The 24,744-nt window shown below is 46.7% G+C and overlaps 2 protein-coding genes across 2 annotated transcripts; one reads left to right on the forward strand and one right to left on the reverse strand.

The window, feature by feature from the left end:
- Window positions 1-1,113: 1,113 nt before the first annotated feature.
- Window positions 1,114-1,778, reverse strand: MRPL51 (mitochondrial ribosomal protein L51). The gene is made up of 2 exons (XM_082754032.1): window positions 1,524-1,778; window positions 1,114-1,386 (listed from the first exon to the last, which is right to left on the reverse strand). The coding sequence occupies exons 1-2, from the start codon at window positions 1,759-1,761 to the stop codon at window positions 1,190-1,192; spliced, it is 435 nt and encodes a 144-aa protein (XP_082610158.1). The 5' UTR covers window positions 1,762-1,778; the 3' UTR covers window positions 1,114-1,189.
- A 141-nt stretch (window positions 1,779-1,919) lies between these two features.
- On the forward strand, window positions 1,920-24,213 carry NCAPD2 (non-SMC condensin I complex subunit D2). Its single transcript, XM_082782773.1, has 31 exons — window positions 1,920-2,049; window positions 2,855-2,930; window positions 3,017-3,075; window positions 3,510-3,691; window positions 4,086-4,222; window positions 4,540-4,667; window positions 4,753-4,876; window positions 4,958-5,105; window positions 5,424-5,621; window positions 6,161-6,295; window positions 6,830-6,914; window positions 7,511-7,682; window positions 7,936-8,057; window positions 9,001-9,210; window positions 11,084-11,258; window positions 12,633-12,717; window positions 12,874-13,007; window positions 14,098-14,230; window positions 15,749-15,833; window positions 15,937-16,098; window positions 16,345-16,556; window positions 17,557-17,668; window positions 17,965-18,088; window positions 18,273-18,428; window positions 18,646-18,823; window positions 19,823-19,917; window positions 20,692-20,772; window positions 22,849-23,035; window positions 23,272-23,392; window positions 23,517-23,684; window positions 23,878-24,213. Exons 1-31 carry the CDS (start codon window positions 1,926-1,928, stop codon window positions 23,958-23,960), a joined length of 4,191 nt encoding a protein of 1,396 aa, XP_082638899.1. The 5' UTR covers window positions 1,920-1,925; the 3' UTR covers window positions 23,961-24,213.
- Window positions 24,214-24,744: the final 531 nt, after the last annotated feature.

Consider the following 24,744-nt stretch of genomic DNA (forward strand, 5'->3'; position numbering starts at 1 on the left):
TGAATTCCTCTCGAGACCCAGGGCAAACAGAGCTGGTACGTGGGGACTAAGAGCTGGCAAAGGGAACCAGGTACTTTCCTCATACTTCTCCAGTTTCTGACATTTCTAGACAAGGATTTGTTAAACCCATGCTTTACACTTGTGATAACCCCCAGAAGCACCTTCCAGGTGCTTGCTCTGTCTCTACTTGAATCCGTAAATATTCTGAATGCTCAACACCTTTGACAACAATCCCACAGGTCTACTACCCTGCTCCGGAGAACACGGACTTTGCAGTTGCTTGAACAGAGAATTTGGCTTCACCTTCCTAAGGCACAGACCCAAACCCTTTTTTGTTCCCTGCTGCTTCCAAACAAATGCTTTTAAAGACCAAGCAATGTCACTCTGTAACAGGATACATCAGCAGCAGGTACCTTCCCAATTAGCTAACAGCCAAGCTACAGCTCAGGCAGAGGCATGCTCGTCTTCCAGATTTTATGCTGATTTTTTCTGCAATGTGTAACAGCAGAGTTCACGAGAAACAGGATGCTGGACTTGAGCAATCTCAGCTTTGACTCTCTATAGCTTAGAAACAAGTAACAGTCATGGAAAATTAGAAGCTGAGAGTTTTTTTAAACCAATTAAGTGCCTAAATTGATTAAATGAAAAGCTACTTGCCCGGTGTCATTAGTATGGGGTTGTCATCAGTGTGAAACAGCAACTTATTCTAAAAATAAGTTTTGATGTATTTCAACTAACAACTAAATCATTCAGACTTAGCATTAATCACAGACAAGTGGAGGACAGGGTGCAAGAGGTAAGCATGAAGTATTGGGAGGCACGCTTATTGCTAACTTGATAATTTGGCTGAGGAAAAACCTAAGATGGAGCATAATGAATTTGCTGGGTGTGAGAACCTGGGCCTCACAAAGACTGAAAGGAAGCTGGAAGCCTGGCCAAAAAGTGGAGGAGTATCCAGTAAGAGTTAAAAGATGCAGGCTGGGACTGTAAGAAGCGTGCCAGGGATGGTTGTCGGGGGCTGAACCTACAAAGAGCTCTGTCCTGAGGCAGCAGCACGACCTTGGGACCAGCAACACACAGCACAGGCTGCAGGAAGCACTGGGAAACCAAACGTAGGAACAACAGTCTTTATTCAGACCACGACACCGCAGAAGCACGCTGGGCGAGCCAAACCCCCCTTGGCTCCTTCCTAGCGGTGCTTGCCGGTGCGGTTGAAGCGGCGGTACAAGAAGCGGATCCTCTTGCTGAGCTTGTGGTAGTCGTCCACGAACATGCGGTCGCCCACCATCCGCTTCTTGCGCAGGCACCGCTGCAGCTCGTTCCCCCGCCAGCCCCGCAGCCACTTGGGCCCCACGATCAGGTCCTTGGGGTGCATCTTGAAGCCGCCTGCGAAGAGAAGGAGGATGCGGGGTGAGACGAGGCGGGAAACCGGGGAAAGGGGGACCCCGAGGCGGCCGGCCCCGACCCGTGAGGGGGGTCCGTGAGGGGGTCCCGGTGCCCGCGGGCGGGCCGGGGGCGCTCACCCAGGATGCCCACGTTGTCGTAGACCCCGAACAAGGCCCGCTTCTCCGTCCAGCGATCCACCTGCTGCGGCTTGGGCGGCTCCCGCACGCGGAAGCTCGGCGACAGCCCGGCCAGAGGGGACGAGAGGGGCAGGGGGGGCCCCGGCCGCCCCCCCACACCCCCACCGCCACCGCCGATGCCCCGCGAGGCCGCGGGCAGCGCCAGGGCCCGCCCCACCGCCCTCACCAGCGCCAACATGGCGGCGTCCACGGGCGCTAACGGCCGCGCTGAGGGAAGGCGGGCGGCGATTGGGCGAGGCGCCGAGGGGCGGTGGCTCCTCCGGGCGCTGATTGGCTGAGGCGGCGCCGGGGGCGGGGCGAGTGAGGCCTGCGCGGGCCGTTCGGAGGAGGCCGGCGGCCATCATGGCGGCGCCGTGCGACTTCCAGCTGCCCCTGGTGGCCGGGGACCTGCTGCGCGGCGGCGGCGCGGGGCGCTACGTGGTGCAGGATGTGCTGTCCGGGCGGGAGCTGCCGCCCGCGGTGGCAGGTAGGGGTCCTGCGCACCCCCTTCTCCCCCCCAGTGTCCAGGCGAGGGCTTGTTGCCACTGCCGCCATGTCCCCGTCAGATCCCCCTCAGCTCCCCCCAACCCCCTCGACCCCCCCAGCCCTCCCCTCAGGCCCCACAGCCCCCCCAATTTCCTCTCAGCTCCCCCAGTCCCCTTCCAGCTCCCCTCAATTCCCCCCCAGTCCCCCCAATTCCCTCTCAGACCCCCCCACGTCCTCCCCTCAGTCCCCCTCAGCACCCCCCTGAATCCCCCCAGCCCCCCCCAATTCCCTCTCAGCCCCCCAAGTCCCCTTCCAGCCCCCCTCAATTCCCCTTCAGTCCCCCCCAGCCCCCCCAATTCCACCTCAGTCTTCCCCCAGTCCCCCCCAAGTCCCTCCTCAGTCCTCCCCAGCCCCCCTCCGAATCCCCCTCAGTCCCCCCCAGCCCCCTCCAAGTACTCCCCTCAATCCCTCCTAGCCCCCCCAACTCCCCCTCAGTCCCCCTCAGCACCCCCCTAATTCACCCTCAGTCCCCCCACCCCCCCAATTCCCCCCCAGTCCCCTTCCAGCCCCCCCAATTCCTCCCCAGTCCTATCTCAGTCTCCTCTCAGCCCCAACAATTCCCCCCCCAGTCCTACCTCAGTCCCCCCCAGCCCCCTCCAATTCACCCTCAGTCCCCCCTCAATTCCCCCAGTCCCACCACAGTCCCCCCAGCCCCCTCTAACTCCCTCCCAGTCCCCCCTCAGCCCCCTTCCAACCCCCCCATGCCCCCCCTCAGCCCCCCTCACGCCCCCCATCTCTCCCCACAGCTTTCCGGGCCGCTTTCCGGGCGCAGGGCGCGCTGGCCGTGCTGCAGCACTTCGACACCATGTACAGCCTGCTGCAGTAAGTATCGGGGGGCTGCCTGGGGGTGCTCCCCCTCCCCGGGGGTCCGTGCGCTGCCCTGACGCGCTGTGCTTGCCTCCCCGCAGCAACTTCCAAGCCGTGACGCCCGCCCTGAGGGAGGACGCCCTGGAGCTGATGATGCAAGGTGGGTGCCTGCCAAAAGGGGGGTTTTGCCCTCGTTCAGCAGCTCCATGATGATATAAAGGCTAATGTGACTTGGCCAGCTGGGTTGCGCCCTCAGCCCATTCCTGTGTAGGGGTCTGTAATCTTGGTGGGCAGCGCAGAGCCGTGCATGCTCGCTGTAAGGGCAGGCCGACAGAAAATCCCCTTCCCCACATCCCTGGAAAGGCAAATCCTGGGGGTGCATCAGCTCCGAGCGAGTGCTTCTCACAGCTGACGGGGGGGCTGCGGGAACAGGGTAGGAGAGCGCTCCCAGGTTTGGGTTGCAGGGGGCAGCCTTACAGCTGGCAAGATGTGAGCACACATCTTTGGTAATCTGATGGCTGCTCGAAGTTCCCAACAAAGAGGATGGCTGAGGAACCTGGCCCAAAGTCCTCACCTCTTTGTGCCTCTCTCCAGTGGCGTCCCGTCATTCCAATGAGCTTCCTGCCATCTTGGGTGATTCTGGGCTGAGCCACGCGGACCTGAGCGCTCACCTGAGCGCTCTCAAGATGAACTGCTACGTGCTGACTGGCCTGTTGGAAGCCTTTGAAAAGGAAACCTCCAAGAATGGGCTGGTAGAGGTGGATCCTGGTGGAAAGGTAGGTGAGAAGACTGGGGAGAAAACAACATAGAAAATGCAGGAGCTTGCTGAAATCTGGGTCAAATGGTATAACTGTGTTTATTTAAACATGAGCTTACAAGAGCAGTATTTCTGTGAAATCCTTCTTGGAAGGCAGACAAATGTGTGCCTAAACATCAGCTGGGACTCAAATGCCCAGACCTGTGTTTCACTCTTCAGCTTAAGAGTTCTCTCCTGTGCCCCAAGATGACAGCAATGGTCACTTGGTGTGGGCATATAAATGTCTTATACATCTTAATGTGTGCCCCTCAGTGCTGTAGGGTTTAACAGCTGTGTTCATTGTCAAGGGAAGCAGGATGATGGAGTTCTCTTTTTTTTTTTTTTCCTGTCACATCACATAATTTTCTTTCTAGAACAAAAAGAACCGTGCAAAGGTCTCTGAATCCTCATGGGAAGAGGAGAGGGAGCCGCTCTTGCGTCTGTTAAACCAGTTGCTGCAGCTGGATCTCCGCCGGCTTTGGGGTGGCGTGGTGGAAGAAGATTTTGTCAAGTAAGGGAGCACCGAGAAGGGATGGGATGGAGTGGATGTAGGTGTGGGAAGATAGCGTTAAATGTTAAATCTGCCAGTGAGCTGGTGTTGCAGCCTTCTGCAGGATGCCCCTCACTGGGAGGCTGAGGAAACTGGGAGGCATTTCGGAACCGGTTCCTTTTCTCGTGTAGAATTCAGATGTTTGTTGCTCAGTTTCTGAAGGATATTGGAGAATCTCACTGGTCTCAGGGAGAGATGTGTACCTAGCGTGGTGTGCTAGGCTGATGTTGGTGCAACCTGCAGTAGTGAAGCTGATTGTCTCTTCTGTGTGGCTTCAGCTTAGTGACAGGAGTCTGCTACCGCATCCTGGGGAATCCTACTATCAGTCACCAGAAGCATCGGGCCACGCGGGATGCAGTGACACATCTGCTTGCCACGGCTTTGAGTCACTACGATCACATGTTCAGTGAGTTCCTGCTTTTTCTGCCTTCTTCTGGAAGCTGTCCCCAGGTATTTTCCCTGACCTCTTTCTCCCTCCTTCCGTCGTAAAGGTGCCACTCTGAAGATCACGCAGATGCTGCAGCACTCTGAACATGTAGCCCCAGTGTTTGTTCGGGCTGTGACGGTCTGGGCTACAGAGTATGGTCTGAAAAGTATAGTGGGCGAGCTTCTGAGGTGAGAAAAATACACCAAGGCTTCTTTTTCTAACCCTGGCAACCCGAGGTGCCCTTTTCCTTGTGTCATCTTTCTGTGCAGGGAAATTGGACAGAAAAATCCGCAGGATTTATCTCGTGATACTTCTGGAGTGAAGGGTTATGCCACCTTTATAACTGAACTCGCTGAACAAAACCCTGCTCTGGTGCTATCCAACATGAGTGTTCTGCTGCGTCACTTGGATGGCGAGGTACGTTTGCAAAACATTTACATGTCTGGAGAAGTCAAGTAGTGGCAGTGTTGCTCTCCGTTTTTTTTCTTTTTGAAAACAGGACCTCTTTTACAAAGATTAAGTAGCCCAAACCTGCCCTTTGGAATAGGTCATGGCCTTCCCTAAAACATACAAAGAAAACACAAAACGTGACGTCGAGTCTCTGTCACTTTCCGAAATTCACTCAAGACTTGAGCATGGGACTTAACAGGCCTGAACTCTGTGCTGTCCTTTCCACTGGCATACCAGGTCATGCTCTCTTTTCTGTTCCTGGTCCAACAACTCCTCTCTTTGCAGAGCTACGTGATGCGAAACGCCATTCTGGCAGCTATGACAGAAGTGCTGCTGCAGGTGCTGAACGGTGACCAGCTGGAGGAAGTTGCCCGTGGTACTCGGGACCATTTCTTGAGTACGCTGCAGGCCCACATCTGTGACGTCAATGGATTTGTGCGCAGTCGGGTGCTGCAGCTTTTCACCCGAATCGTTCAGGGTAAGGTAAGTGTGGTGTGGAAGTGGTATTGCCTCGGTCACCCTCCCCTGATTTGTTTTCTAAGGGAATTTCTGTCACCCTGTTCTTTGTGTGCAGAGGCTGGAGTCTAAGTGAGAAAGATACAGTCCTCCAAAGGAATTGTCTGCAATTCCTTTTCACAAGAGACCAAAGATCCTAGGGTTAAGGGAAGTGGGGAACAGAAACTGCATGCTTCTTGTTATTACTGGGACAGAGTAGAAGGAAGCACATGATACACAAAGACTTTCTGGACATTGGTATGGGAATACACAGCACTGGGAATATTAAGACTACTCAACAGGACCTTGGCAAACCTAATTTAAGTCCTTGCTTTCAAGAGAAGTCATACCAGATGTGTCGTACCCTTCAGACCCAGATTTTTTTATGAATCTATAATTTGCCTTCCCGTAGACAAGCTTTTCAGTAGAACAGCACGCGGGTGTATTAATGTGTCTGCGAGAAAACAACTTCTTGCAAGTCTCCACAGCTTCTCGATAACTTTGCCTACACTCTCATTGTGCCCCAGGCCCTGCCTTTGACTCAGTTCCAGTCTGTGGTATCACTGGCTGTTGGGCGTCTCCAAGACAGATCTGTGGTGGTAGTTAAAAATGCCATCCAGCTCCTGGCTGCGTTTTTATCCAACAATCCCTTCTCCTGCAAGGTAATTCCTACTACTGTGCTACGTTTCTGTTGCAGGCTGAGTATCTGCAGCGTGTTACAGGCAGGGCAGTGCTCTTTCTGTACCTTGTGGAAGAAACAGTGTAACTTCTAACGCTGCTAGCAGGAGCTTTCGGAGGTTTCTGTTGTTCAGGTCTCATTCTCTGGCTCTTTGCTCACTTGGTGTAATTGATAAATATGCAGGACCGAGAGGGTTATGGTCTTGATTGTGGAAAAGCCTGCAGCAGTTTGATGTGAATTCACTGTGGGATTTCTTTCCTTAGGATCAGAATTAGGCTTTAGAACATTCTATGCAGAATTCTGCAATTCTTTATATTCAGCTGCAGCTCTTCCTGACTTTCTGAGGCTTAAACTGGTGTTTTACAGTAGCAGCCATTCTAGGATAGCGACCTGGGTCTGCTACTTCAGTTTGGAAGATACGGGTGTTCTGAGGGGACTGATAACTTAAAGTAGAGAAAAGAGAATTCTAGAAAAAGAAGCTTCAGTAATGTATTTCTTCCCTTCCTGGCATCCTCAGTTAAGCTGCGCTGACTTGGCTGACCCACTCAAGAAAGAGGTGCAGAAGCTGCAAGAAATGAGGGACCGCTGCAGAGAAGCTGCAGGTAACTTCTCTTCCTCTTTGCCCTTTACAAGGTGTACCCTGTACTGTGGCCAGTAGGAATTATTCTGTACTTTTTTTTTTTTGTCATCTTACGCTTGCTCCCAGATTGCAATGGCTTTTGTCTCAGATCTTACTCGTGTGAGACAGTAAGCCAGGTAACTGGAAATAAACTTTTTTTTGAGTTTATGTTGTAATAAAAGGACTTTATGAATGCCCTGTTAACAGGGTGAGAACTTAAAAACCTCTATAAACGTTCTCTGGGACTTCTATTGTCAACCCTTCAAGGAGTCCTGGCTTCAGCCAGGAGTTAGGTCCAATGTTAATTTAAACTTCATTAACCTCATGTCTCATGCTGCCTACAAAGCAATACATAGCAAATGATGGTTCTCTCAGCTGCCCTTCAGTGTATGCTTTTTTTTTTTTTTAATGCCAAATTCTTATCTATTCATATTCTTGCCTGGATGGGATCAACAGTGGGAATACTGTCTTGTCTGTGGGGGGAAGAAAGTGTAGGATTACTTCCAGATGAATTTTCTTTCCCTGCTTAGGGTATCACTTATGTCTTCTCCATTCCCTATCCTCCCTGTTTCATTATAGCTCCAGCAATCACCCCAGAGGAGGAGTGGGAAGCAATGCTGCCAGAAGTTAGAGCTGCCGTAGAGCAGCTCCTACCACTTCAGGAAGAGGAAGATGAGGTACTGGAAGTTGAAGAAACAGCAGAGGGTACATCAGAGCAAATCACTGGGCTTCTGAAGAAGCTGAATTACAAGTAAGAAGGCTCCACACTTTGAGAGAGGATTTTATAATAGGGGATATGTCAGTCTATTGTTCTTTGTTTGAGCTTCAGGGTAAAGGGATGATTTCCAATAACGTTATTCTGTGGGAGGAGATTGATGAGGGTACCCAGCAGAGCATGCTGTCAGGAACTGTTTTTCCAGGTGTTCAGGGCAAAGCTGGGTGTTTTCCCTTGTTTTCTGTCTGAATGGGTTGCTGACATCCTGTTGGGCAATGTTGTTGTCCAGGAGTGCAGTCCGCCTCACGCAGAAGGCCCTGTGCCGCTACCAGGGGAAGGAGCCCTTTATTAGCTCCGAGGAAGAAAATGAGGAGGCAACAATCCTGGGCATTCTGAAGAGACTTTACATAGGTAACTGCAGCACACTGGTCTTTCTCTTCCCTGAGTTCAAGCTGGTACCAGAGGTAGACCCAAACCCTCTGGAATGCCATATCCCTTCTTTCGACATGTAGGCTTCGGTTCTGCATGTACTTGGCAGCTGGATAATTGACTGTTTTATCAGTTCTGGTGGGAAATGTTCCATGTTCCCACTGGAAGTGCATTTCTAATGTTTTAAGTCATATCATATCTGCTGTGGGGGGTGAAGCCAGTGTTAATCCACTCCTGCACTTCTGTCCTGTCTGAATTTGTGTGGAGTTCTGCCTCCTGAACAGGTGGTGGCACATAATGCTCACTATTGAGCAACTATCAGATTCAAGCAAAGTCTTATTTCTCTAGGGCTCGTGCTTATATTTTAAGACTTTGCATGCTTTATCTTTTGTATTTGCTTCAGAATAAGGTCTCCCAGCTAATCCCCTTGAACTCATTTCTAGTTAAAAAAAAAAAAAAAAACTACTATCTAAATTATAATCTGAACTTTGTCAGCTCCCCAGATTTGCACAATCTTTGCTACAGAGTTAGTAGTTTTTTCCTTCTCTGTACTCTGCTCTGATTCCTTCTTAGGCCCTTGTCCATCTTCAGGGAACTGTCAAATTCAGATTAACTCCTTCATTGTTTTTACAGAGTTTGAGTAAATTGGACAATGCCTCTCCTGTCCCCTATTGTAGCTGGTATTTCTGTGGTGCATCATGTTGTAGTACTGGAGTTTATAGCACGTTGAGATTTTGTCTTTGTAGAAGTCTGATGGCAAAGTCTGTAATTTTTTCATTTGTTTTTTGGTTTTATTTTTTGTGGAAGTCTCTTGATTGTTACAAGATGTCAATATGGGGTGGAAGGAGAAGGGTTAAAATGCCCTGAGCAGTGCCTGTTTCTTTTATACCTTCAATACTGTTAACAAGCAAGTGTTTATGCCCAGGTAAGAACCATGAGGATTCTCCATGTGACAACAGGAGTCTTACAATTGAAGAAGTTGCGCCCAAAGAGCAGCCTCAAGAGCAGGCTCAAACAGAGCTGGTCAAACAGGAGATGTTGGTGCAGTATCTGCAAGATGCTTACAACTTCTCAGTGAAAATCACAGAAGCCCTGAGCCTGGTCAGCAAGCTGATGTATGAAAATTCTGTCTCAGGTGTGTGAAATAGCCATGGGGCCATTTTTTTCCTCCCTTTTTAGAGTTTTCCAGGTCCCTCCCCTTACTGAAGAGATGTAGGAGCGGTGGCACACCAAGGAAAAGGCTGGAGGAGCTGCTGTTTACTGAGCAGATGTCACAGGCTCTGGTATATTGGGTACAGGAAGCACCATCTAAACTAGTGTTGTGAAAGGGTTGCATTAGGGTGTGAGTAGGCTTTTGAGGCATGTGTAGGATTGATTTTTTTAAATATCAGGATTAAAAAAATATACATCTAATTTATGTAGGCATAAATTATGTAGAAGATCCTACATTCTTCATTTCAGTTGAGGTTCTCCCAAAGCAGGCATGGCAAGTTAAGCAGGGTTTTGTTACCTGCTTCATGCCTTGATGCTGCTTCGGGTGCTACACGGGGCAAAAGAAAGGAACTGAGCAGCATGTCTCATTAACATCACCTCTCCTTAAACTTTATTCTGTAGCCAAAAGCAATCCTTGTCAGCAGGTCCTATGGCCTGCTCCTCTTCAGTTCTGTACCTTCAGTACAAAGGTGGAGTGATGAGTAGTCCCAAATAGGGTTAATTCAGCTACTAATGTTAGACTTTTTTTTTTTTTTTCCAAAGTGTCATGAATCAGCACTCCTGAGACAGGTGCAGGGTGCAAATCCCACCTTGCTCATCCACTTGTCCCAACCCCTCATGTATTTTTGGAGTGTGGGTAGCTCTGGACACTACAGCATCTTAGCATAATGCAGATGCTTCTGGAGCTTCACCTGTGATGAGAACTTGTATCTTAGCCATGCTACACATGCAGGCTTCCTTCAGCAAGGTTGGGATGTTTTTAGCTGATTGCACACACAAGAACGAACTCGAATTCAGCATCTTTACAGGTCACTTGTAGTTTAAGGGTAAGAGAGTGCCCCTCAGCTGGTATTCCAGTGCTTGTTTGTTGGTTGGTTGCTTGCTTGTTTTTTATGGTTGCAGTTTTTACTAGCTTTTGTCCTGTGCTGTAGTACAAGGATGGCAAGTTAGATATCCAGACAGTATGCTGCTGTGGTGCTGAGTGGGACTAAGGGATGTGTATGTTCAGATTTAATTTTTTTTTAATTAAGATTTAAGATATGAAGGTGCAATTTTATTTTTCTCTGGTAAGAGTGCACCTTCTGGTGTGACTGGGGGCAGCACAAGCATAGCAGACTGTCTAGACACAAGCACTTTCATGTCTGGTAGGGGTACAGCCTCTTTAGTGAGATGTTATTTTGCCCATACTGCCATAAGCTGCCACTTAACCAGAGTTCAGGCTCTATAAACTGTTGATTGTACAGACTCTCTAATCATCACTGTGGCTTTCTTGTGAATGCACCCTAACTTAACGTGTTTTTTTCTTGTCTTATGAACAGAAGACTGGGCTGTATATTTTCAGGAATTGTCAAGTTAGAATCAAATTATGTTATTCCTTATACGTGGCAAATGCTTTGTACCCCATCAATACATCGGGTACCTTAGCTGTTCTGGTTACAACATTGTACTGAGACAGCAGCTTTTCATCTGCTGTGACCATAAGATCTTTTTTTCAAAGCTGCTGTTCCTAGAATAGATTTATTTTTTCCTGAAGTGTGGCTTCTGTGCTCATTTCCTAGGTCTATCATGTCACAGCTAGCTATAATGTTGTTAACCTATGCCCAGTTCCTCCAAGACATCTGTATCTCTGTACTAGGGACCCTATTCTGACTTCAGCCATCTGCAGAGAGTAGCACTGATCTTCAATGCTCCCAGGGCTAGCTGTAAGAGCAGTGTGCCTGTGAATATGTTTTAATGGCCTTTCTAATAAGGAGAAGGAAGAAGCTTCACTAATGCAACTATTCTTTCCTCTGCAGTGGTTCAGGAAGCCATTGAGTTCTTTGTGACGGTCTCCCGGTTTGGTGTGCCCCAAGCACTGCTTGGAGTCCGCAGGATGCTCCCCCTCATATGGTCGAAAGAGCCTGCTGTTAAGGAGGCTGTGCTGAATGCCTACAGGCAGCTCTATCTGAGCCCAAGCGGGAATTCAGAGAGGTACGGGACATCCTATTCAGAGGGCTTTTCTTTCTTTCTCTTTTTTTCCCCTTCTCCATTTTCCTTCCTTTGGGGAGCTGTTGGAAATGGAATATGGACAGAAAGAGAAGTCAAAGTTGCCATGCTTCATGCTGAGCTGAAATGTAAGGTTTGTGTCTACTAGTGAAAATGTTTTCTCTTTGAACCGTTACTAACACTTGTGCAGTTCCAACGTGTTTTTATATATATGGGTATCCCAGTGTTCCTCTGGGACTTACTGATGAGCTTCTGCTTCTGGTTTGTTGTAGTATTCACGTGTAGGAAGTTAACACAGCAGAACTCCACAAGACCTTACAGGAGGCAAAATTACGAAGTCTTTTAAATGAAACTGCTATCAGGTGCTCATGCTGAACTTTCTCCTAAATTTCACTCATACAAAGCACCACACCAGGAGGCATCTGTTCAAATGATCTGAGTAGGATCATTTGATGTCAAGGGGCGTCAGCTATTGAATATGTGTCATGTCAGTTGGGTTCTTGATTGGCAACAATGAACTGACTTTTGGGCAGGTATTTCAATCCCTTATGGGATCAGCCCATAGCAGCTGGCTCCCAGTCTTGGAGACATGGGTTTTCACCCTCCTTGGGCAGTGTTGTCATTAAGAAAATTTCTTTATCGCTCACACTACACAAGGTTAGTGTTTTTATTATGGTTCAGGTGCTTTCACACACATTTCATTCAAACCAATCTTAAATCTTTCTGTAATAGACCTCTGCACACAGAGGGTGAAAGGATGTTAATGGGTTCTTCGTTTGTTGCTGACTGTTACCAAGCTGAATCTTTGCTGTAGTGTTGGCACTTGCTCTTTTTTTCTTAGCACTTGACCACATGCAAATACCATTGGATGCATGCTCACTTATCTAAGCGTGATCCCTGGTGAGAGGTACCATACCTCACCCTCATTATACCATCAAGGCAGCAAACAGCACGCCTGCTTCTTGCCACTGCGTGCTAGTGATGACTGGAGAGGACTCTCCTGCAGATTGATCTCGGGCCTTATTTGTTCATAGGTAGTTTTGCAGTTTCTTGTGCTCTAGTGAGTAATACTGTGTAGTACAGTAAACTAGTAAGTGGCTGGTGAGTGCTTCTTGTTGAACACTTGTGCAGAGCACTGGGAAGAACAGCAGTGGACTCCTAAGCTCATGGTGTGCTTGCTGAAATTGGTCTGGGTGACTCTGAGAACTGTAGCTTGTGGAAGGGCAATTTTTCTTGTTCCCAGAAATCAGATCTGTTATCTAATAGTTGTCCTCAGCTCTCTGAATAGGTGAGTGAGTAATCATGACAGTTGCTTTCTTTTCCTTTTTTTTTTTTTTTTTTTTCTTTTTCCCTTCAAAGGGCCAGGGCCCAGAACCTGGTGCATTCTCTCTCTCTCATCGTGGTGGATGCTTCGCTAGGAACAATACAGTGCTTGGAAGAAATGGTGAGTATTTGCTTTGTCTGGGTTTGAATTGTATTTGTGAGCTTAAATATCTGTTATGTTAAAATGGCAGTCAGTGCCGGGAATGTCTTTTCTGGTCTGAAGTCCGTTCATCCTCCTCTGCCTCTCACTGCTTGTTTTATTGTACTTCTTTTCCAGATCTCAGAGTTTGTGCAGAAAGATGAAATAAAACCTGCTGTGATCCAGCTGCTTTGGGAGCGGTTCACAGAGAAGTTGCAGTGCTCGCCTCTAGAACGACGTGCAGCTGTGATGCTGCTGGGGTTGATGGCACGGTGAGCCTAGGGCCCAGTGTGATCCTGTGAGTGAGAGGATGTAGAGGGAGATGACTTCTATTGAAGAACTGCTGGTGCTGCATCAGCTGACCCTTGGTTCTGCAGCCTTTAAAAAAAATAGTAACCAGATCATGGGGTATCGAAGCCTGGAATTAAAACACAATTTTGCTGGGTGCCAACAGCATGATCTGTGAATTAATGTGATAGCATTACCTTCTTTGTGTTCTAAAAGTCCATCCCATCTCAGGTTTTACTATGACACAGTTCTGAAACTTCGTGTTTTGAGAAGAATCATGCGATGCTGCCTAGAGCCTTAGCATGGTGGAAAAAACATTCTGCTTCCTTCTGTGGTCAAAAAGAGTGTAATTGCACTATAATTTATTTTGTCTGAATAATTTATAATTTCAATTCCTCCATTTCCCAGCCTAGTAACCCTTGGGCATTTAGCTTACCTGCTAGTTTCTTGTTCTTCCTACTTCAGTCGTTCATCAGTCAGAAACAGACCTTCATGACATTCTTTGTAAAGGTCTTGGCTCTAGTGTAAGAGTGAACAGGCACTTCTACAATTTGAGTTTTATATATTCCTCCCAAGGTATTTCTACCACCCCATTCCATGTGTGTGCAGCACAATTGTAAACGTAAATTCAAAATTAAGATACTTTTAAAATCATGGAATTTCTACAAAAACATATATTTCTGGGGTATCCTGTGAGGGGATATGTGGGCCACTGTGTTTCTAGACCATGGGTATGTTTGTGGAGTAAGAACAACACTTCCTTTTCCAGAAATCTGCTAAAGGGGGGTGATTTTTAGCTTTTGTTCTAACCCATTAGGATTATTATTTCTTTAAGATTCCTCTTTAAATATGTTAAATTTTGTTCTTACCCTTTTCACCCTGTAAATTGTTCATTCTAAAGCATGGACCTAGTGTCACAGGTAGGAAGGGGAGGTGGGTGTAATGATTTTATTTTTTTTTGTCCCCATAAGGTACTTTCCACAAGGTACAAGCAGCATTTCTATTGTCTATGTATGTTTACTGTAAACTTTAATCAGCACCTCACGTAATACTCCTGTGTCTTGTATTCCACAGAGGGAAGCCAGAGATCGTAGGTAGCAACTTGGATGTTTTGGTGACAGTAGGGTTGTCTGAGAAAGCATGTGAAGACTATTGTTTGGCACAAGAAGTATGCAATACGATCTCCAAACTTGCCAGTAACCCTAAGGTAAGACTTCCAGTTTGCCCATGAGGTCACAGTAATAGTGGTTTAAAAAAGTGGGAAGTAGCTTATATTGAGAAGAGAAATAAGAGAAAATTTTACTAGATAGGGAGGGAGGTATTTTTTTGTGCATTGAAATAAGGTAGGTTGAGACCATTCAGCAGCACTGTCAGGAAAGCTTACCACACATCAGTGAACATACAGTAAAAAACTTTCATTAGGCAACAGGTTGAATTCAAAGTAGCAGAGAGCCCAGTACGCAAGAAAATCTGTTTTTCTTCGACTTCTCTTAGTCAGACTCCCAGTTCTAAGCTGACTTGTGTCTCCTTGGTCCTGGAGTCCTTTCATCTACTGGTATTTTCTGCTGTTGTTGCCTTTACCCTCCCTATTAATTGGTATTTGGGAGTGGCAGCTGTACAGCTGAGCATAAGACAAAAGATTTTCAAACTTGTTCGTGTTGTAACTGGTGACCTATCACATGGCTTCTCTGTCGAAGAACACTTTATACCTTTTCCCCCCCAACTGTATTAATAAATAAAAGCTTTTTTCTTTTTTGACTCAAATATTTAGGGCATTTCAGTTCAGGAGTTCCAGTATAAAAGCAGCCCTCCTCCACACAACACAATCACTCTGTTTTGAGAATGGTGACGCTAATGCAGGAATTACCTTCGTGAATAATGGGCATTACGGCGCTTGTAAATGTTCTGAAGATAGTTGTAATTTAATTTTAGGTTGACTTAACTCTGCAGTTAAGTTAGTATATGAGAAGGGATTGACTAATTGTGGTAGCTCTTCTGCCCCAAACCAGAGATTTAGTATGGAGAGTAGGATTATAATAAATTGAGAATTTTTGTTTCCAGCTAGTGAAAGCTGTTAAAACATCAAGCAGTAGCTTCTTTTCATCAAGTATATCTTGATCAGATAGCCACAGATGTGCTGCGATATCCAAGGCATTGTCAGTTTTGCTTTAGTAGTTCTCTGGGTTATCTTATTCCCAGGCTAGTAGGTAGTGGGAGTGATACAGAGCGTTCTAATCACTGCAAGTGTGAGCTGATGTTGAATCCAGAGCTGTCTTCCACTATTTCTAGTGATGACATTTTACTTTTAAACAAAACCTTGTGGTGCTGGAGTACCGTACCCATAGCCAGGGGCATCCTGTTGATTTACCTTTCCTAATTCTGAAGATGCTCTGAAGGTTTCCATCTTCTTCATAATGGCGAATGAAGAAGCAAAATAACATCAAATCTAAAGAGTCATTTTGAGAATTCAAGAGTTATTCTGATTTAAAGTGAAGTAGTGGAACTGTCTGGTTTGGGGTCATCCTCTGGCCAAACTTTGAGTCTGCACAGTGTCTTCAAAAGTGACAGAAATACCCCTGTGGTGTGTTTAGTTGCAAAGCTGTGCTGACTGTCACTGCCATGGGCATAGCAGGCTTTTGATTGGGATTGTGCACACAGCAAGATGAAGTGCCAGGGAGGGCACGGGGGAGTTCTGTTGTGTGGTTAAGATCTGTTTTCTCTGCAGCCAGCACTGGAGAGGAACAAAGCCCCTTTTCGACTGCCCCAGGATCACGTGCTCTTTGGGTACCTGACTGAGGCTGTGAGTAAAGGTGAGCTCAGGACAGCAGGAGGATTGGAGGAGGTGGAGTTGGGCTGTGAGACAGCCTGTGCTGTTGCTGTTACGCGTGGTACATGGCTCCGTTTTCTCATCAGGCTTTGTCCAGCCAAGTGGTGACTGGATCCCTTTCATGGAGGCAGCAATAACACTTATCTACCAGCTAGCAGAAGGGGCAGACGAGATCAGCGCTCGCATCCTGCAGGTGTGCAGCCAGAAAGTTCTGGACAAGGTGCAGGAGGCTGATGGGCAGAAAGCTGGTAAGGAAAAAAGATGGTGAAGAAAACCTGTTTGTAGTGCTGTGATTGGGGTGGTTTGGAACAACTGCAGGAGGAGAACAGAGTTGAGGAGCTAGTGGAGATGTTGGCATGGAAGGATATGGGTGTTGTGAAGGGGTCTGTGGAGAGTGAAGATGGGTTATGCAGTTAATGAGATTTCGCAGTAACTGGTGTGGGGGGGGGTAGAGTCCAAGTTAATACTGAACTGCAATCGTTTTTCTCCACTAGATCAAGAGGCTTCCCCCAGCAGAGTCTCTGGTGCTAGCAGTCTCCCTACGTTCCTGCTGATGCATCTGGTGTCCCTTGTGGGCCAGGTGGCACTGCAGCAGGTAGCATATTTGGAGGTGTGTGTGAGCGCAGAGCTGCGCAGACGCCGCATCCTCAAGGAGGAGCAGAAGACCAAGAAATTAGACAGCAGCACGACAAGTCAGAGGTCTCGGGTGAGAACTGAGTTGTGAGGTGTTGTAAGTAAAACTCCAACTGCTCTTGGGTTTGGAACAGGCAGCAGGGAAGAAGCGAAGGGTGTTATCCTAACCGGGTTTATCTTCCTGCTTGCGGAAAGTTTCCTCTCCACCCATCACCTCCTTTCTTAGCATTGCAATCTTCTTGCAATTGCTGCTGGTGTTGAACGCCCATTTGTGCCCTGAGTTTCACAAAAGGCCTTCCAGAACCTTGATCCGTAGAGTTCAAGGACCTACAGTCTCTCAGGGAATGATGATGAAAGTATTTCCCAGTAGCCTTCTTACTGGGATCTGTGTGATAGAAATACCATGGTCTGCCTCAGTGTTTCCTGGAGTCCAGCAAGGTTGATTTCTTTTCTTCGTCCTATTCTTGCTCAAGGAAAAGTCTCGTGTACTTAAGCTTCCAGTCTTTATTAGATGCCTACACTGCTGTGTTCAGAGAAACTTGTACTTCATTTTCTCATCCACCCTGCTTATCAGTAACTTCCCACACGGGAGGAGGTTACCATGAGATTTTCTCAGAAGTAGCAGTTGGATGCAGATTTGGTCCTGCAGATTTGTGTTGTTTTTTTTTTTTTTTTCCTTGCCATAAGGTTTCTGTAATCTTGCTCACAAGGCCACCAGTTCAAAGGCTGCTTTGATCTTCTTTCTTGCTTTTAGGATTTGTGTGTCCCTTGAATTGTGTTGGACTCGGGCACTGGTGCCAGGTGTGTCTTATTTCTGCTTCAGTTTGTTAGCTTCAGTAACTTAGACTTTCTTTGGTACTTGGTGGCATTTGGACTAGCAAATCCTGGATACCCTTCACAGCTTCATTTAATTCTTAGGAAAAAGGGGTTATAAAATTCTCTGTCAGTCTGTTCTTCCAAACTGTAGTCATGCTGCTGGTGACTTGCACCTCTTCTCTAAGAGAGAAGTACTTCACGAAGGAAAGGATTATTGATGTCCATCATCTTCTTTTGCAATTGTCCTTTCTGCACAGAGCACAGGAAATGAGACCACTATGGAAGAGGAACTGGGCCTGGTGGGAGCTTCTGCTGATGACACTGAGGCTGAGCTCATCCACAGTATTTGTGAGACAGAACTTCTAGATGGTAAGTGTGGCTCCGCTGAAGAGCACAGGTTCTGTCTGCAGTGAGAGAAAAAGTACACTGGGTAACACATCTAGAAGGAGGGGGGCTGTTTCCTTCATAAATACTGCCATTTTTCTTCAGCATCAGTTTCTATGTGCACTCTTTCTTTGTTCTGCCTCCCTGGAGTTGTTATTTTTGGTGGCAGTTAGTATAGTCAGTATAGCCCCCAGAAATTTTGGGATAAATTGAGTAATTGTTCTTCAAGAGTACTGCTCAAATAGTGCTCACGTACCTGCTGCCTTCGTTCCCCACTCTAGAAAAGCACCTGTTTTCCGCCTTCGTTCCACTGGTGCTCAAGATCTGCAACAACCCCGGGCTCTACAGCGATCCAGCACTTAGAGCTGCTGCAGCCCTGACTCTTGGCAAACTCTGCATGATTAGGTAACGCCAAGATCCTCTTCTAAACCTCCCTGGTACTAAAGCACAAGAAATGTTGCAACTCCTTTGCATTGGAGAGGGGGGAAAAGCAAAGAGCTTTCATACATATGTTGTTGTTTTGGTCTCAGTAGTATCAGAGGCTGGGTTTTGGTGTCCATGCCTTCTTTTCTTTACCCTGTCCCACCAGCTCTGAGTTCTGTGACTCCCACTTGCGCTTGCTGTTCACTATGATGGAGAAGTCCAGCCTGCCCGACGTGAGATCCAACCTCATTATTGCAGCAGGAGATCTGGCCATCCGTTTCCCCAACCTGGTAGAGCCGTGGACACCACATCTCTATGCCAGGTGACGCTGTGCTTATTGCTGGCAGCGGGCAGGTGATGAGGGTTCTGGGGAAGGGTGGCGCTGGGCCTCTGGGAGGTGAGAGTGATGCAGGAAAACAAATTTAAAAGTATCAGTGCAGGGAGACAACAGAGAACCGGCTTGTGGGGTAGGCTGTCAGAGGTCTTGGTGGCTGAGAGAGGCTCGGCTGCCTTCTGTGGTAACTGTGTGCTTCTGTCAGGCTGCGGGACCCCTGTAAGAGCGTGAGGCAGACGGCTGGAGTGGTGATGACACACCTCATCCTCAAAGACATGGTGAAGGTGAAAGGCCAAGTGAGTGAAATGGCAACTCTGCTTATAGACCCAGAAGAGGCAATCGCGGGAGTGGCTCAGAACTTTTTCAGTGAACTCTCCAACAAGGCAAGTGGATGAGCAGGAACCTCAGCTCACCAGAGTGGAGGGGGGCTGCTGAAGGCTGGGTTAACGATGCAAGAGTCCGTATGAAGGTGTGTCAGGGGTGTAGAGATTGTCTGTCTCTCTTCTGTGTTGACCAAATGTTGGTAGATAAAGGGAATTTTGCTAAATGAGTTTTGGTTTAACCCTAATGTTGTTGAATTTGACCTCGTCCATTCACATTGGAGACCAGGCTCCAAAGCAGAGCTTTTTGTCTACTCACTTTCTTCTGCATGCCCAGTTCAAGTTTGGGAACAGATTTTTCTGCAGTTTACCCTTCGATTTTGTAAGAGTTCCCTGACTTTAGGAATCAGTCAGTGCATCATCTCTGACATCGGCTTTGTGACTTTGAGATGCTTAAATTGAGGCAGTTATAGTCCAAGCAGGTTAAGAACTACAGCAGTGTTACCCTCTGTATACTGATTATATGACATGAAGGCTGCAGCTGGCCCTTCAGAGTTTCAGATTTACTGCCTGAGAGGCTGCAATGATGCTAAAACTTTACTAGTAGTCTTGGTTTGCTCTGTTAAAAGCTAAGCAAGCCACCTGACCACGTTGGTTTCCTACCTCTGCAATGGCTTTGACTCAATGGCTTTGACTAAGCCACGTAAAAACAGTAGGAAAGGGAATCTGCACTGGGTCCTTTCAGGCAAGGTGGGACACAGTTCTTGAAGCTGTTTGCTTCCTTTATCAGAAGACTTTTGTGCTGGGATGTGACCAGGTTAGAAAAGAAAAGCTGCATCCAGCTCTGCCAAAGAGCTGAGCTGTTGCAAATCAAGAGTTGCAGTTGTAAGCTCCTTAGCTTTAGCAAAGTAGCCCTGGCTAGGTTTGGCTGGCTGTGTACAGCTCGTTTTGTGAAGCTGATGCTTTCAGTCAGTACTTTGGAGTGGGGAGAAGCTTATTTGTCTTGTCTCAAGCTGTCTTTCATAATTCTGTGTCTCATGTAGAACCTTGTGTCCTGCACAGGGTAACGCCATCTATAATCTGCTTCCTGACATGATCAGTCGCCTCTCAGATCCTGACTGTGGTGTAGATGAAGAATCCTTCCGCACTATTATGAAGTATGTGAAATCTGGGATGAGGGTTAATGAAATCTCTTTTGACCGTGACTCCATTTATGCAAAGGGGGTGCCGTATCTAAGGAAGAGAAACTACAGTGACATAAAAAAAAAAAAAATGCCTTTTCACTTGTGCTCCCCAGTCTGACTGTTCATAGCCTGCATCTGAAAGTCAGGTCGAGGAAAATCAGTTCTAAAAGCACATAGTTGGGGAGATGGGAAGATTCCACATTACCCAGAGAGGTTTGTGGAGTCTCCTTCTCTGAGATATTCAATACCAACCTAGATGCCATCCTGTGCAATGTGCTCTAGGTGACCCTGCTTGGCAGGGGGGTTGGACTAGATGATCAGAGGTCCCTTCCACCCTCATCCATTCTGTGATTCTGTGAAAGGAGCTGCTCGGAAGTAGACACTGCAGCTTTTTCAGCATCCCTCCTACCTCACACAGACATAAGCGCTTCTCACTCCAGACCTGCAAGAGTCTCTGTTTTAGCTGATTTCTTAGTTTCATCATAGGCAGACACTCAAACAAACACACTGTTTTAATTATGTCATAGCAGCTGTCCCACAACAGTGACTGTGATTACTACATAAGCCATCAGCATATAACACGCTTTCTCCTGAACAGAGTCTGAGGCATGCAGGGCTCTCTAGTCTTCATGTCTGAAGGACCACCCAGCTGATCACTGGGTAGAAGAGCTGCAAGCATGCAACTGTGTAGGCAAAAACAGGGTTTCCTCTCTGGGCTTTCAGCTTTGCTATTTTTTTCCTTTGCAGACATCTCTTCTCCTATATTACAAAAGACAAACAGACAGAGAGCTTGGTGGAGAAACTTTGTCAGCGATTCCGGACTGCCAGGTGGGTTTAAATCCTAAATTTCCTGACAAAGTAAGTCTGTTTGTTTCTTAAGAATTGTTAGAAGAAACCAGCTTCCATACAGTGGGGGTGACAGGCTCCCATCATATTCTTCATGTCACAAACGCTAAAATAATAGAGAATAAACAGAATAAACAAGAGAAAAATAGAGAATAAAAGAATAAAAAACACCTCTAATTCAGGTGTTGTTTTCTTTCCTCTTTTCCCCATCTTCCTCTTAAAACTACTTGAATAAGAACAGAAGGTCAAAGTTGTGTAGATTTATTATATTGTGATTGGACCCTTTCCCGTCATCTTGGGGGAAAGGTTTTGTAATAATTTAGATCTGCATTATTTACAACTAGGCAAGGAGAATACCCCAACTATGGCTTTTATGTACCTTTGTCCTTCTTCAGAGGCATCTCAACTAAGAAATCAATGTGTTCAACTGAGGAGTTGAAATCTCTGTATTAGTCCTGCCTGGGTTGAGAGGCCTGTCCTTGTTCTGTGTGGATGAGCCGTTCAGTTCTAACTCTATGCCTGGGGCTCTGTTTTGTTGTTTGAGTGCTTGTGCTGCAAGATGTTTATTCCTTTGCTGCTCTTGCTCTGTCACACAGATGTGTGTGCCTTGCTCATGGTGCTGATTACAGAGCATACAGTACAGGGCCCGTCCTATGAATTGGAGTATCTTTTTGTTTCCCGTTTGTTTGTTTGTTTTGTGTTTTTTTTTATTGCTCCTTTCTCCCTGTTCCCAAAGAGGTAAATTCACTGACATAAATGTACGCTTCTTTTTTTTCTCAAAGGGAAAAAGTAAAAGTCCATTTGCATCTTTACTGTATATTTTCACTGTTATCTTTATCTGCCACTGGATTTGGCGTACCTAGCTTTCCTCTGTTCCGATGGTTTTCCTTCATTGTAGCTGTGACTTTGCCCTTGAGGTTTAAAGCTGTGTCTGCTTATCTTGGCCGTTTGTACACAGTGCCTGGGCATGTGACCTGCTCAGCTGCCTCAGGGAGTAGCATATTTCCCAGAAATAGTTGGATTTCGTTTCCTGAGCGGGAATGGAGAGTGGACTCTCCAAAATTTCCTCCCAGGAACGCTGGTGAGCTCTTCAGACAACGCTTGTAAAGATCTTTCTGGGTGTAAGACACATGTAGCCTTTGTTAATCTGTCCTAATATTGCCAAACCACAAAGATGATCAGCTCAGTGCACACCAGAGGTAATACTAGAGCAAGATTCTCATTCAAGGCTAACCAGGAGCCTACCAGAGAAGACTTTGCAGCCACCATCTTAGGATTTTTGGAGTTCTAAACAGCAGTGTGCCAAGTATTGTTGAGATGTTAAATGGAAGCACCTGGATGCTGCAGCTTTATTCTCTGTCTGCATTTGGACGGTGCGTTCTCAAAGTGTTTATGCAAGCCCTCTGCTTTGTATGCATAAATAAGAGGGGCTTCGACCTCGTGTTTCTTCCTCACATTTTGGCACAGTGAGTCATGTTAAATATATCAGTTTAGATCCTTTTTTTATATTAACTTTCACTGGAATCTGGACCTTGTTGTCCTTTGACACGGCAGATACTGCTTGTTCACTTTCTATATTAATGAAAATAGCCATCTTTATGCCTGTTAACTGGCCAGGTAGGACAGAATTTCAAATACTGCTTCTGCTTGAGACAGTCTCAAACATGAAAAAATGAGCAACCATTGTTTTTCTTTGGTTTTTAGTTGAAATAAGGCCCTTCAAGAAGAGTTCTCACCTCACTGAGTGTTTTTCCTACTAGCCAACACTAACTTCTGACACCTTCTAAACAAACGACTGTGTTCTTTAACAGTGAAGCCTTCATGTTTGTGACAGGCACTAAATCAGCATCCCTGGGATACAGTGGTTGTTGTGAAGTGCTTGGTGTGGCAGGGCACTCTGGAACAGATCTGTAACAAAACAGCATAAATCTCATGTACTAAAGGGGAGAAACACCAGCAGGAAAATGCCTCATCCCCATGTGCCGTAGTTCTAGGTAGGATGTCTTCATCTTTGCACAGCCCTTTTCGTATGAGCTAAGGGCAATCTCTGCTTCCCAGGAATGAGCGTCAATATCGGGATCTGTCCCACTGCCTTACTCTGCTTCCCATCTCGGAACGGGGCCTTCACAAGCTGCAGGACAACTTTGACTGCTTTGCAGACAAGCTACAAGACCCAGCTGTCTACAGTTGTTTCCAAGCAGTGCTGGTTCGATTCCGCAGAGTACCCAGCAAACCTGAGAATAAAGTAAGGATGGTGGGAAGTGTCCAGGCGAGGAAAACTGCTTTTTACACATAATGATTGGAAAGATGTGCTGTTCTGTGTTAAACAGGCTATTCCTTGGTCTCAACAATTTCTCAGAGATCATGATGAAATTCTGGGGTAGGAAGTGTCTGTGCTATGGATGTAATGCTTCTCTCTGTTTCTTCCCTACTCTGTGTGGTTTTGTGTTTTTGTTTTCCCCTGTGTTACATCTATCCCAGGCTCTGGCTGAAGAGCTGGAGCAGAGGCTGTCTGCCTGCCATAACCGAGGACTGGATTCAGCAGAAACATGCCAGGAAGGCAGTAAAACTCCAATGCCAGCCAAGCGAAGGCCAACAGCAGGTATCTTCCTTCTGTGAGACCGCAGTCTTCCTCCCTCATCCTGAAGTACAGCAGAGACACCTAGGGACTTTTCCTCACCCTTTCCCTTTTTTTTTTTTTTTTTTTTTTTTTTTTTTTTTTCCAGCAAGCTCACGCCGCCAGCCCCTGAGCACAGCCAACAGGGATGAGGATAAAGCTTTTGTCACCCCCCAGCCTCGCACGTTGCGGAACCCGAAGCGTGCCCAGAAAAGCCGTCCACGCAAAAAACCTATCATCACCTTCTCCAGTGATGAGGAGAACAGCTCTGAGGATGGTAAGTCATTGGACAGGTATGTCTAAGGGTAACAGTGGAGACCTGGAGAAAGACTGTAGACGTGGCACCTCAAGAACATTCCTTTGGGAAGGGCAGAGGGTGTGTAGGGATTCAGAACACTGCAGGGGCTGGTGGTGGATTTCTCTGTTTGAGGTAAGGGAGTGCTGGTTATTGACACGCTTTACTCTCTTAGAGTTTTCAGCAGAATTAACAGAGGAAGAAACCCCCACCAAAACAACTCCCATCACCAGGTCTTCAGCCCGACGGCTACGCTGAGGCAACAATCTGCCCCTGTCTGTAAGCTAAAAATAAAGTTCCTTTTATACAACAGTTGTCTTCTCTTGCCTGAACTACCCAATAAACTTGTAGTGCTTTAAACAAAGAGAAAAGGGAAGTTATGCAGCAGCCTGAGAAGACCAAACCTGTCTTCAGAAATTCCCACGAAGAAAGGCAGTGATAAGCATGACTCCTGTTTTGACTGTTTGCACTGGCTTTGCTGGTGGAAGTTGCTCTGATTTAAAAAAAAAAAAAAAAAAAAAAAAAAACAAACAAACAACCACAAAAAATGGGAGAAAGGGCAGGCGTACTAATGCCTGAATAAAAAACACTCATTTCTTGCATCTTGTATGTGGTTTTAAGTACAATTTTCAGATTCTCTGAACACAGGACCACTGCTATTGCTGGGTTCATGCCATTTTATGTTTGATTTCGCTCTGTAGAACCCAGTATGGCTTTGAGGGGAATGCTACCTGCATCTTTTTCTTGTACAAATCTCAAAGAAATCTCAAAGAAGAGGTGAGGGATGGTGGGGGGGGAAGAGAAGGAGGTGGGGTAGAACACAAGCTCATTTAGACTGTTTAGAGTGTTTTAATAAAGAACATATAAGGATACAAATCAAAAAGTTTAAAAATGTACACATATATGCAGAATTATGGTTATGTTTCAAATAAGACAAGCATTTCACCTCTTTCCTTCTGGAGATGCCATACTTGGTGCTCACGTCAGGCCTGGCACTCCTTAGACTGTCATGTGAACAAGAAGTGCCTTAACTGAATGTTAA

Source organism: Aythya marila (assembly GCF_965140915.1).
Source record: "Aythya marila genome assembly, chromosome: 1".
NCBI classification, from domain to species: domain Eukaryota; kingdom Metazoa; phylum Chordata; class Aves; order Anseriformes; family Anatidae; genus Aythya; species Aythya marila.

What these genes read in the sequence shown, in the direction of transcription:
- MRPL51 (XM_082754032.1), bottom strand. Translation starts at nt 1,761, where the DNA reads ATGTTGGCGCTGGTGAGGGCGGTGGGGCGGGCCCTGGCGCTGCCCGCG. An exon ending in CGACAACGTGGGCATCCTGG is followed by an intron (nt 1,387 to 1,523) that starts GTGAGCGCCCCC and finishes TTCTCTTCGCAG; the next exon opens with GCGGCTTCAAGATGCACCCC.
- NCAPD2 (XM_082782773.1), top strand. Translation starts at nt 1,926, where the DNA reads ATGGCGGCGCCGTGCGACTTCCAGCTGCCCCTGGTGGCCGGGGACCTG. An exon ending in ACAATCCCTTCTCCTGCAAG is followed by an intron (nt 6,296 to 6,829) that starts GTAATTCCTACT and finishes TGGCATCCTCAG; the next exon opens with TTAAGCTGCGCTGACTTGGC. An exon ending in CCAGCAAACCTGAGAATAAA is followed by an intron (nt 23,036 to 23,271) that starts GTAAGGATGGTG and finishes CATCTATCCCAG; the next exon opens with GCTCTGGCTGAAGAGCTGGA.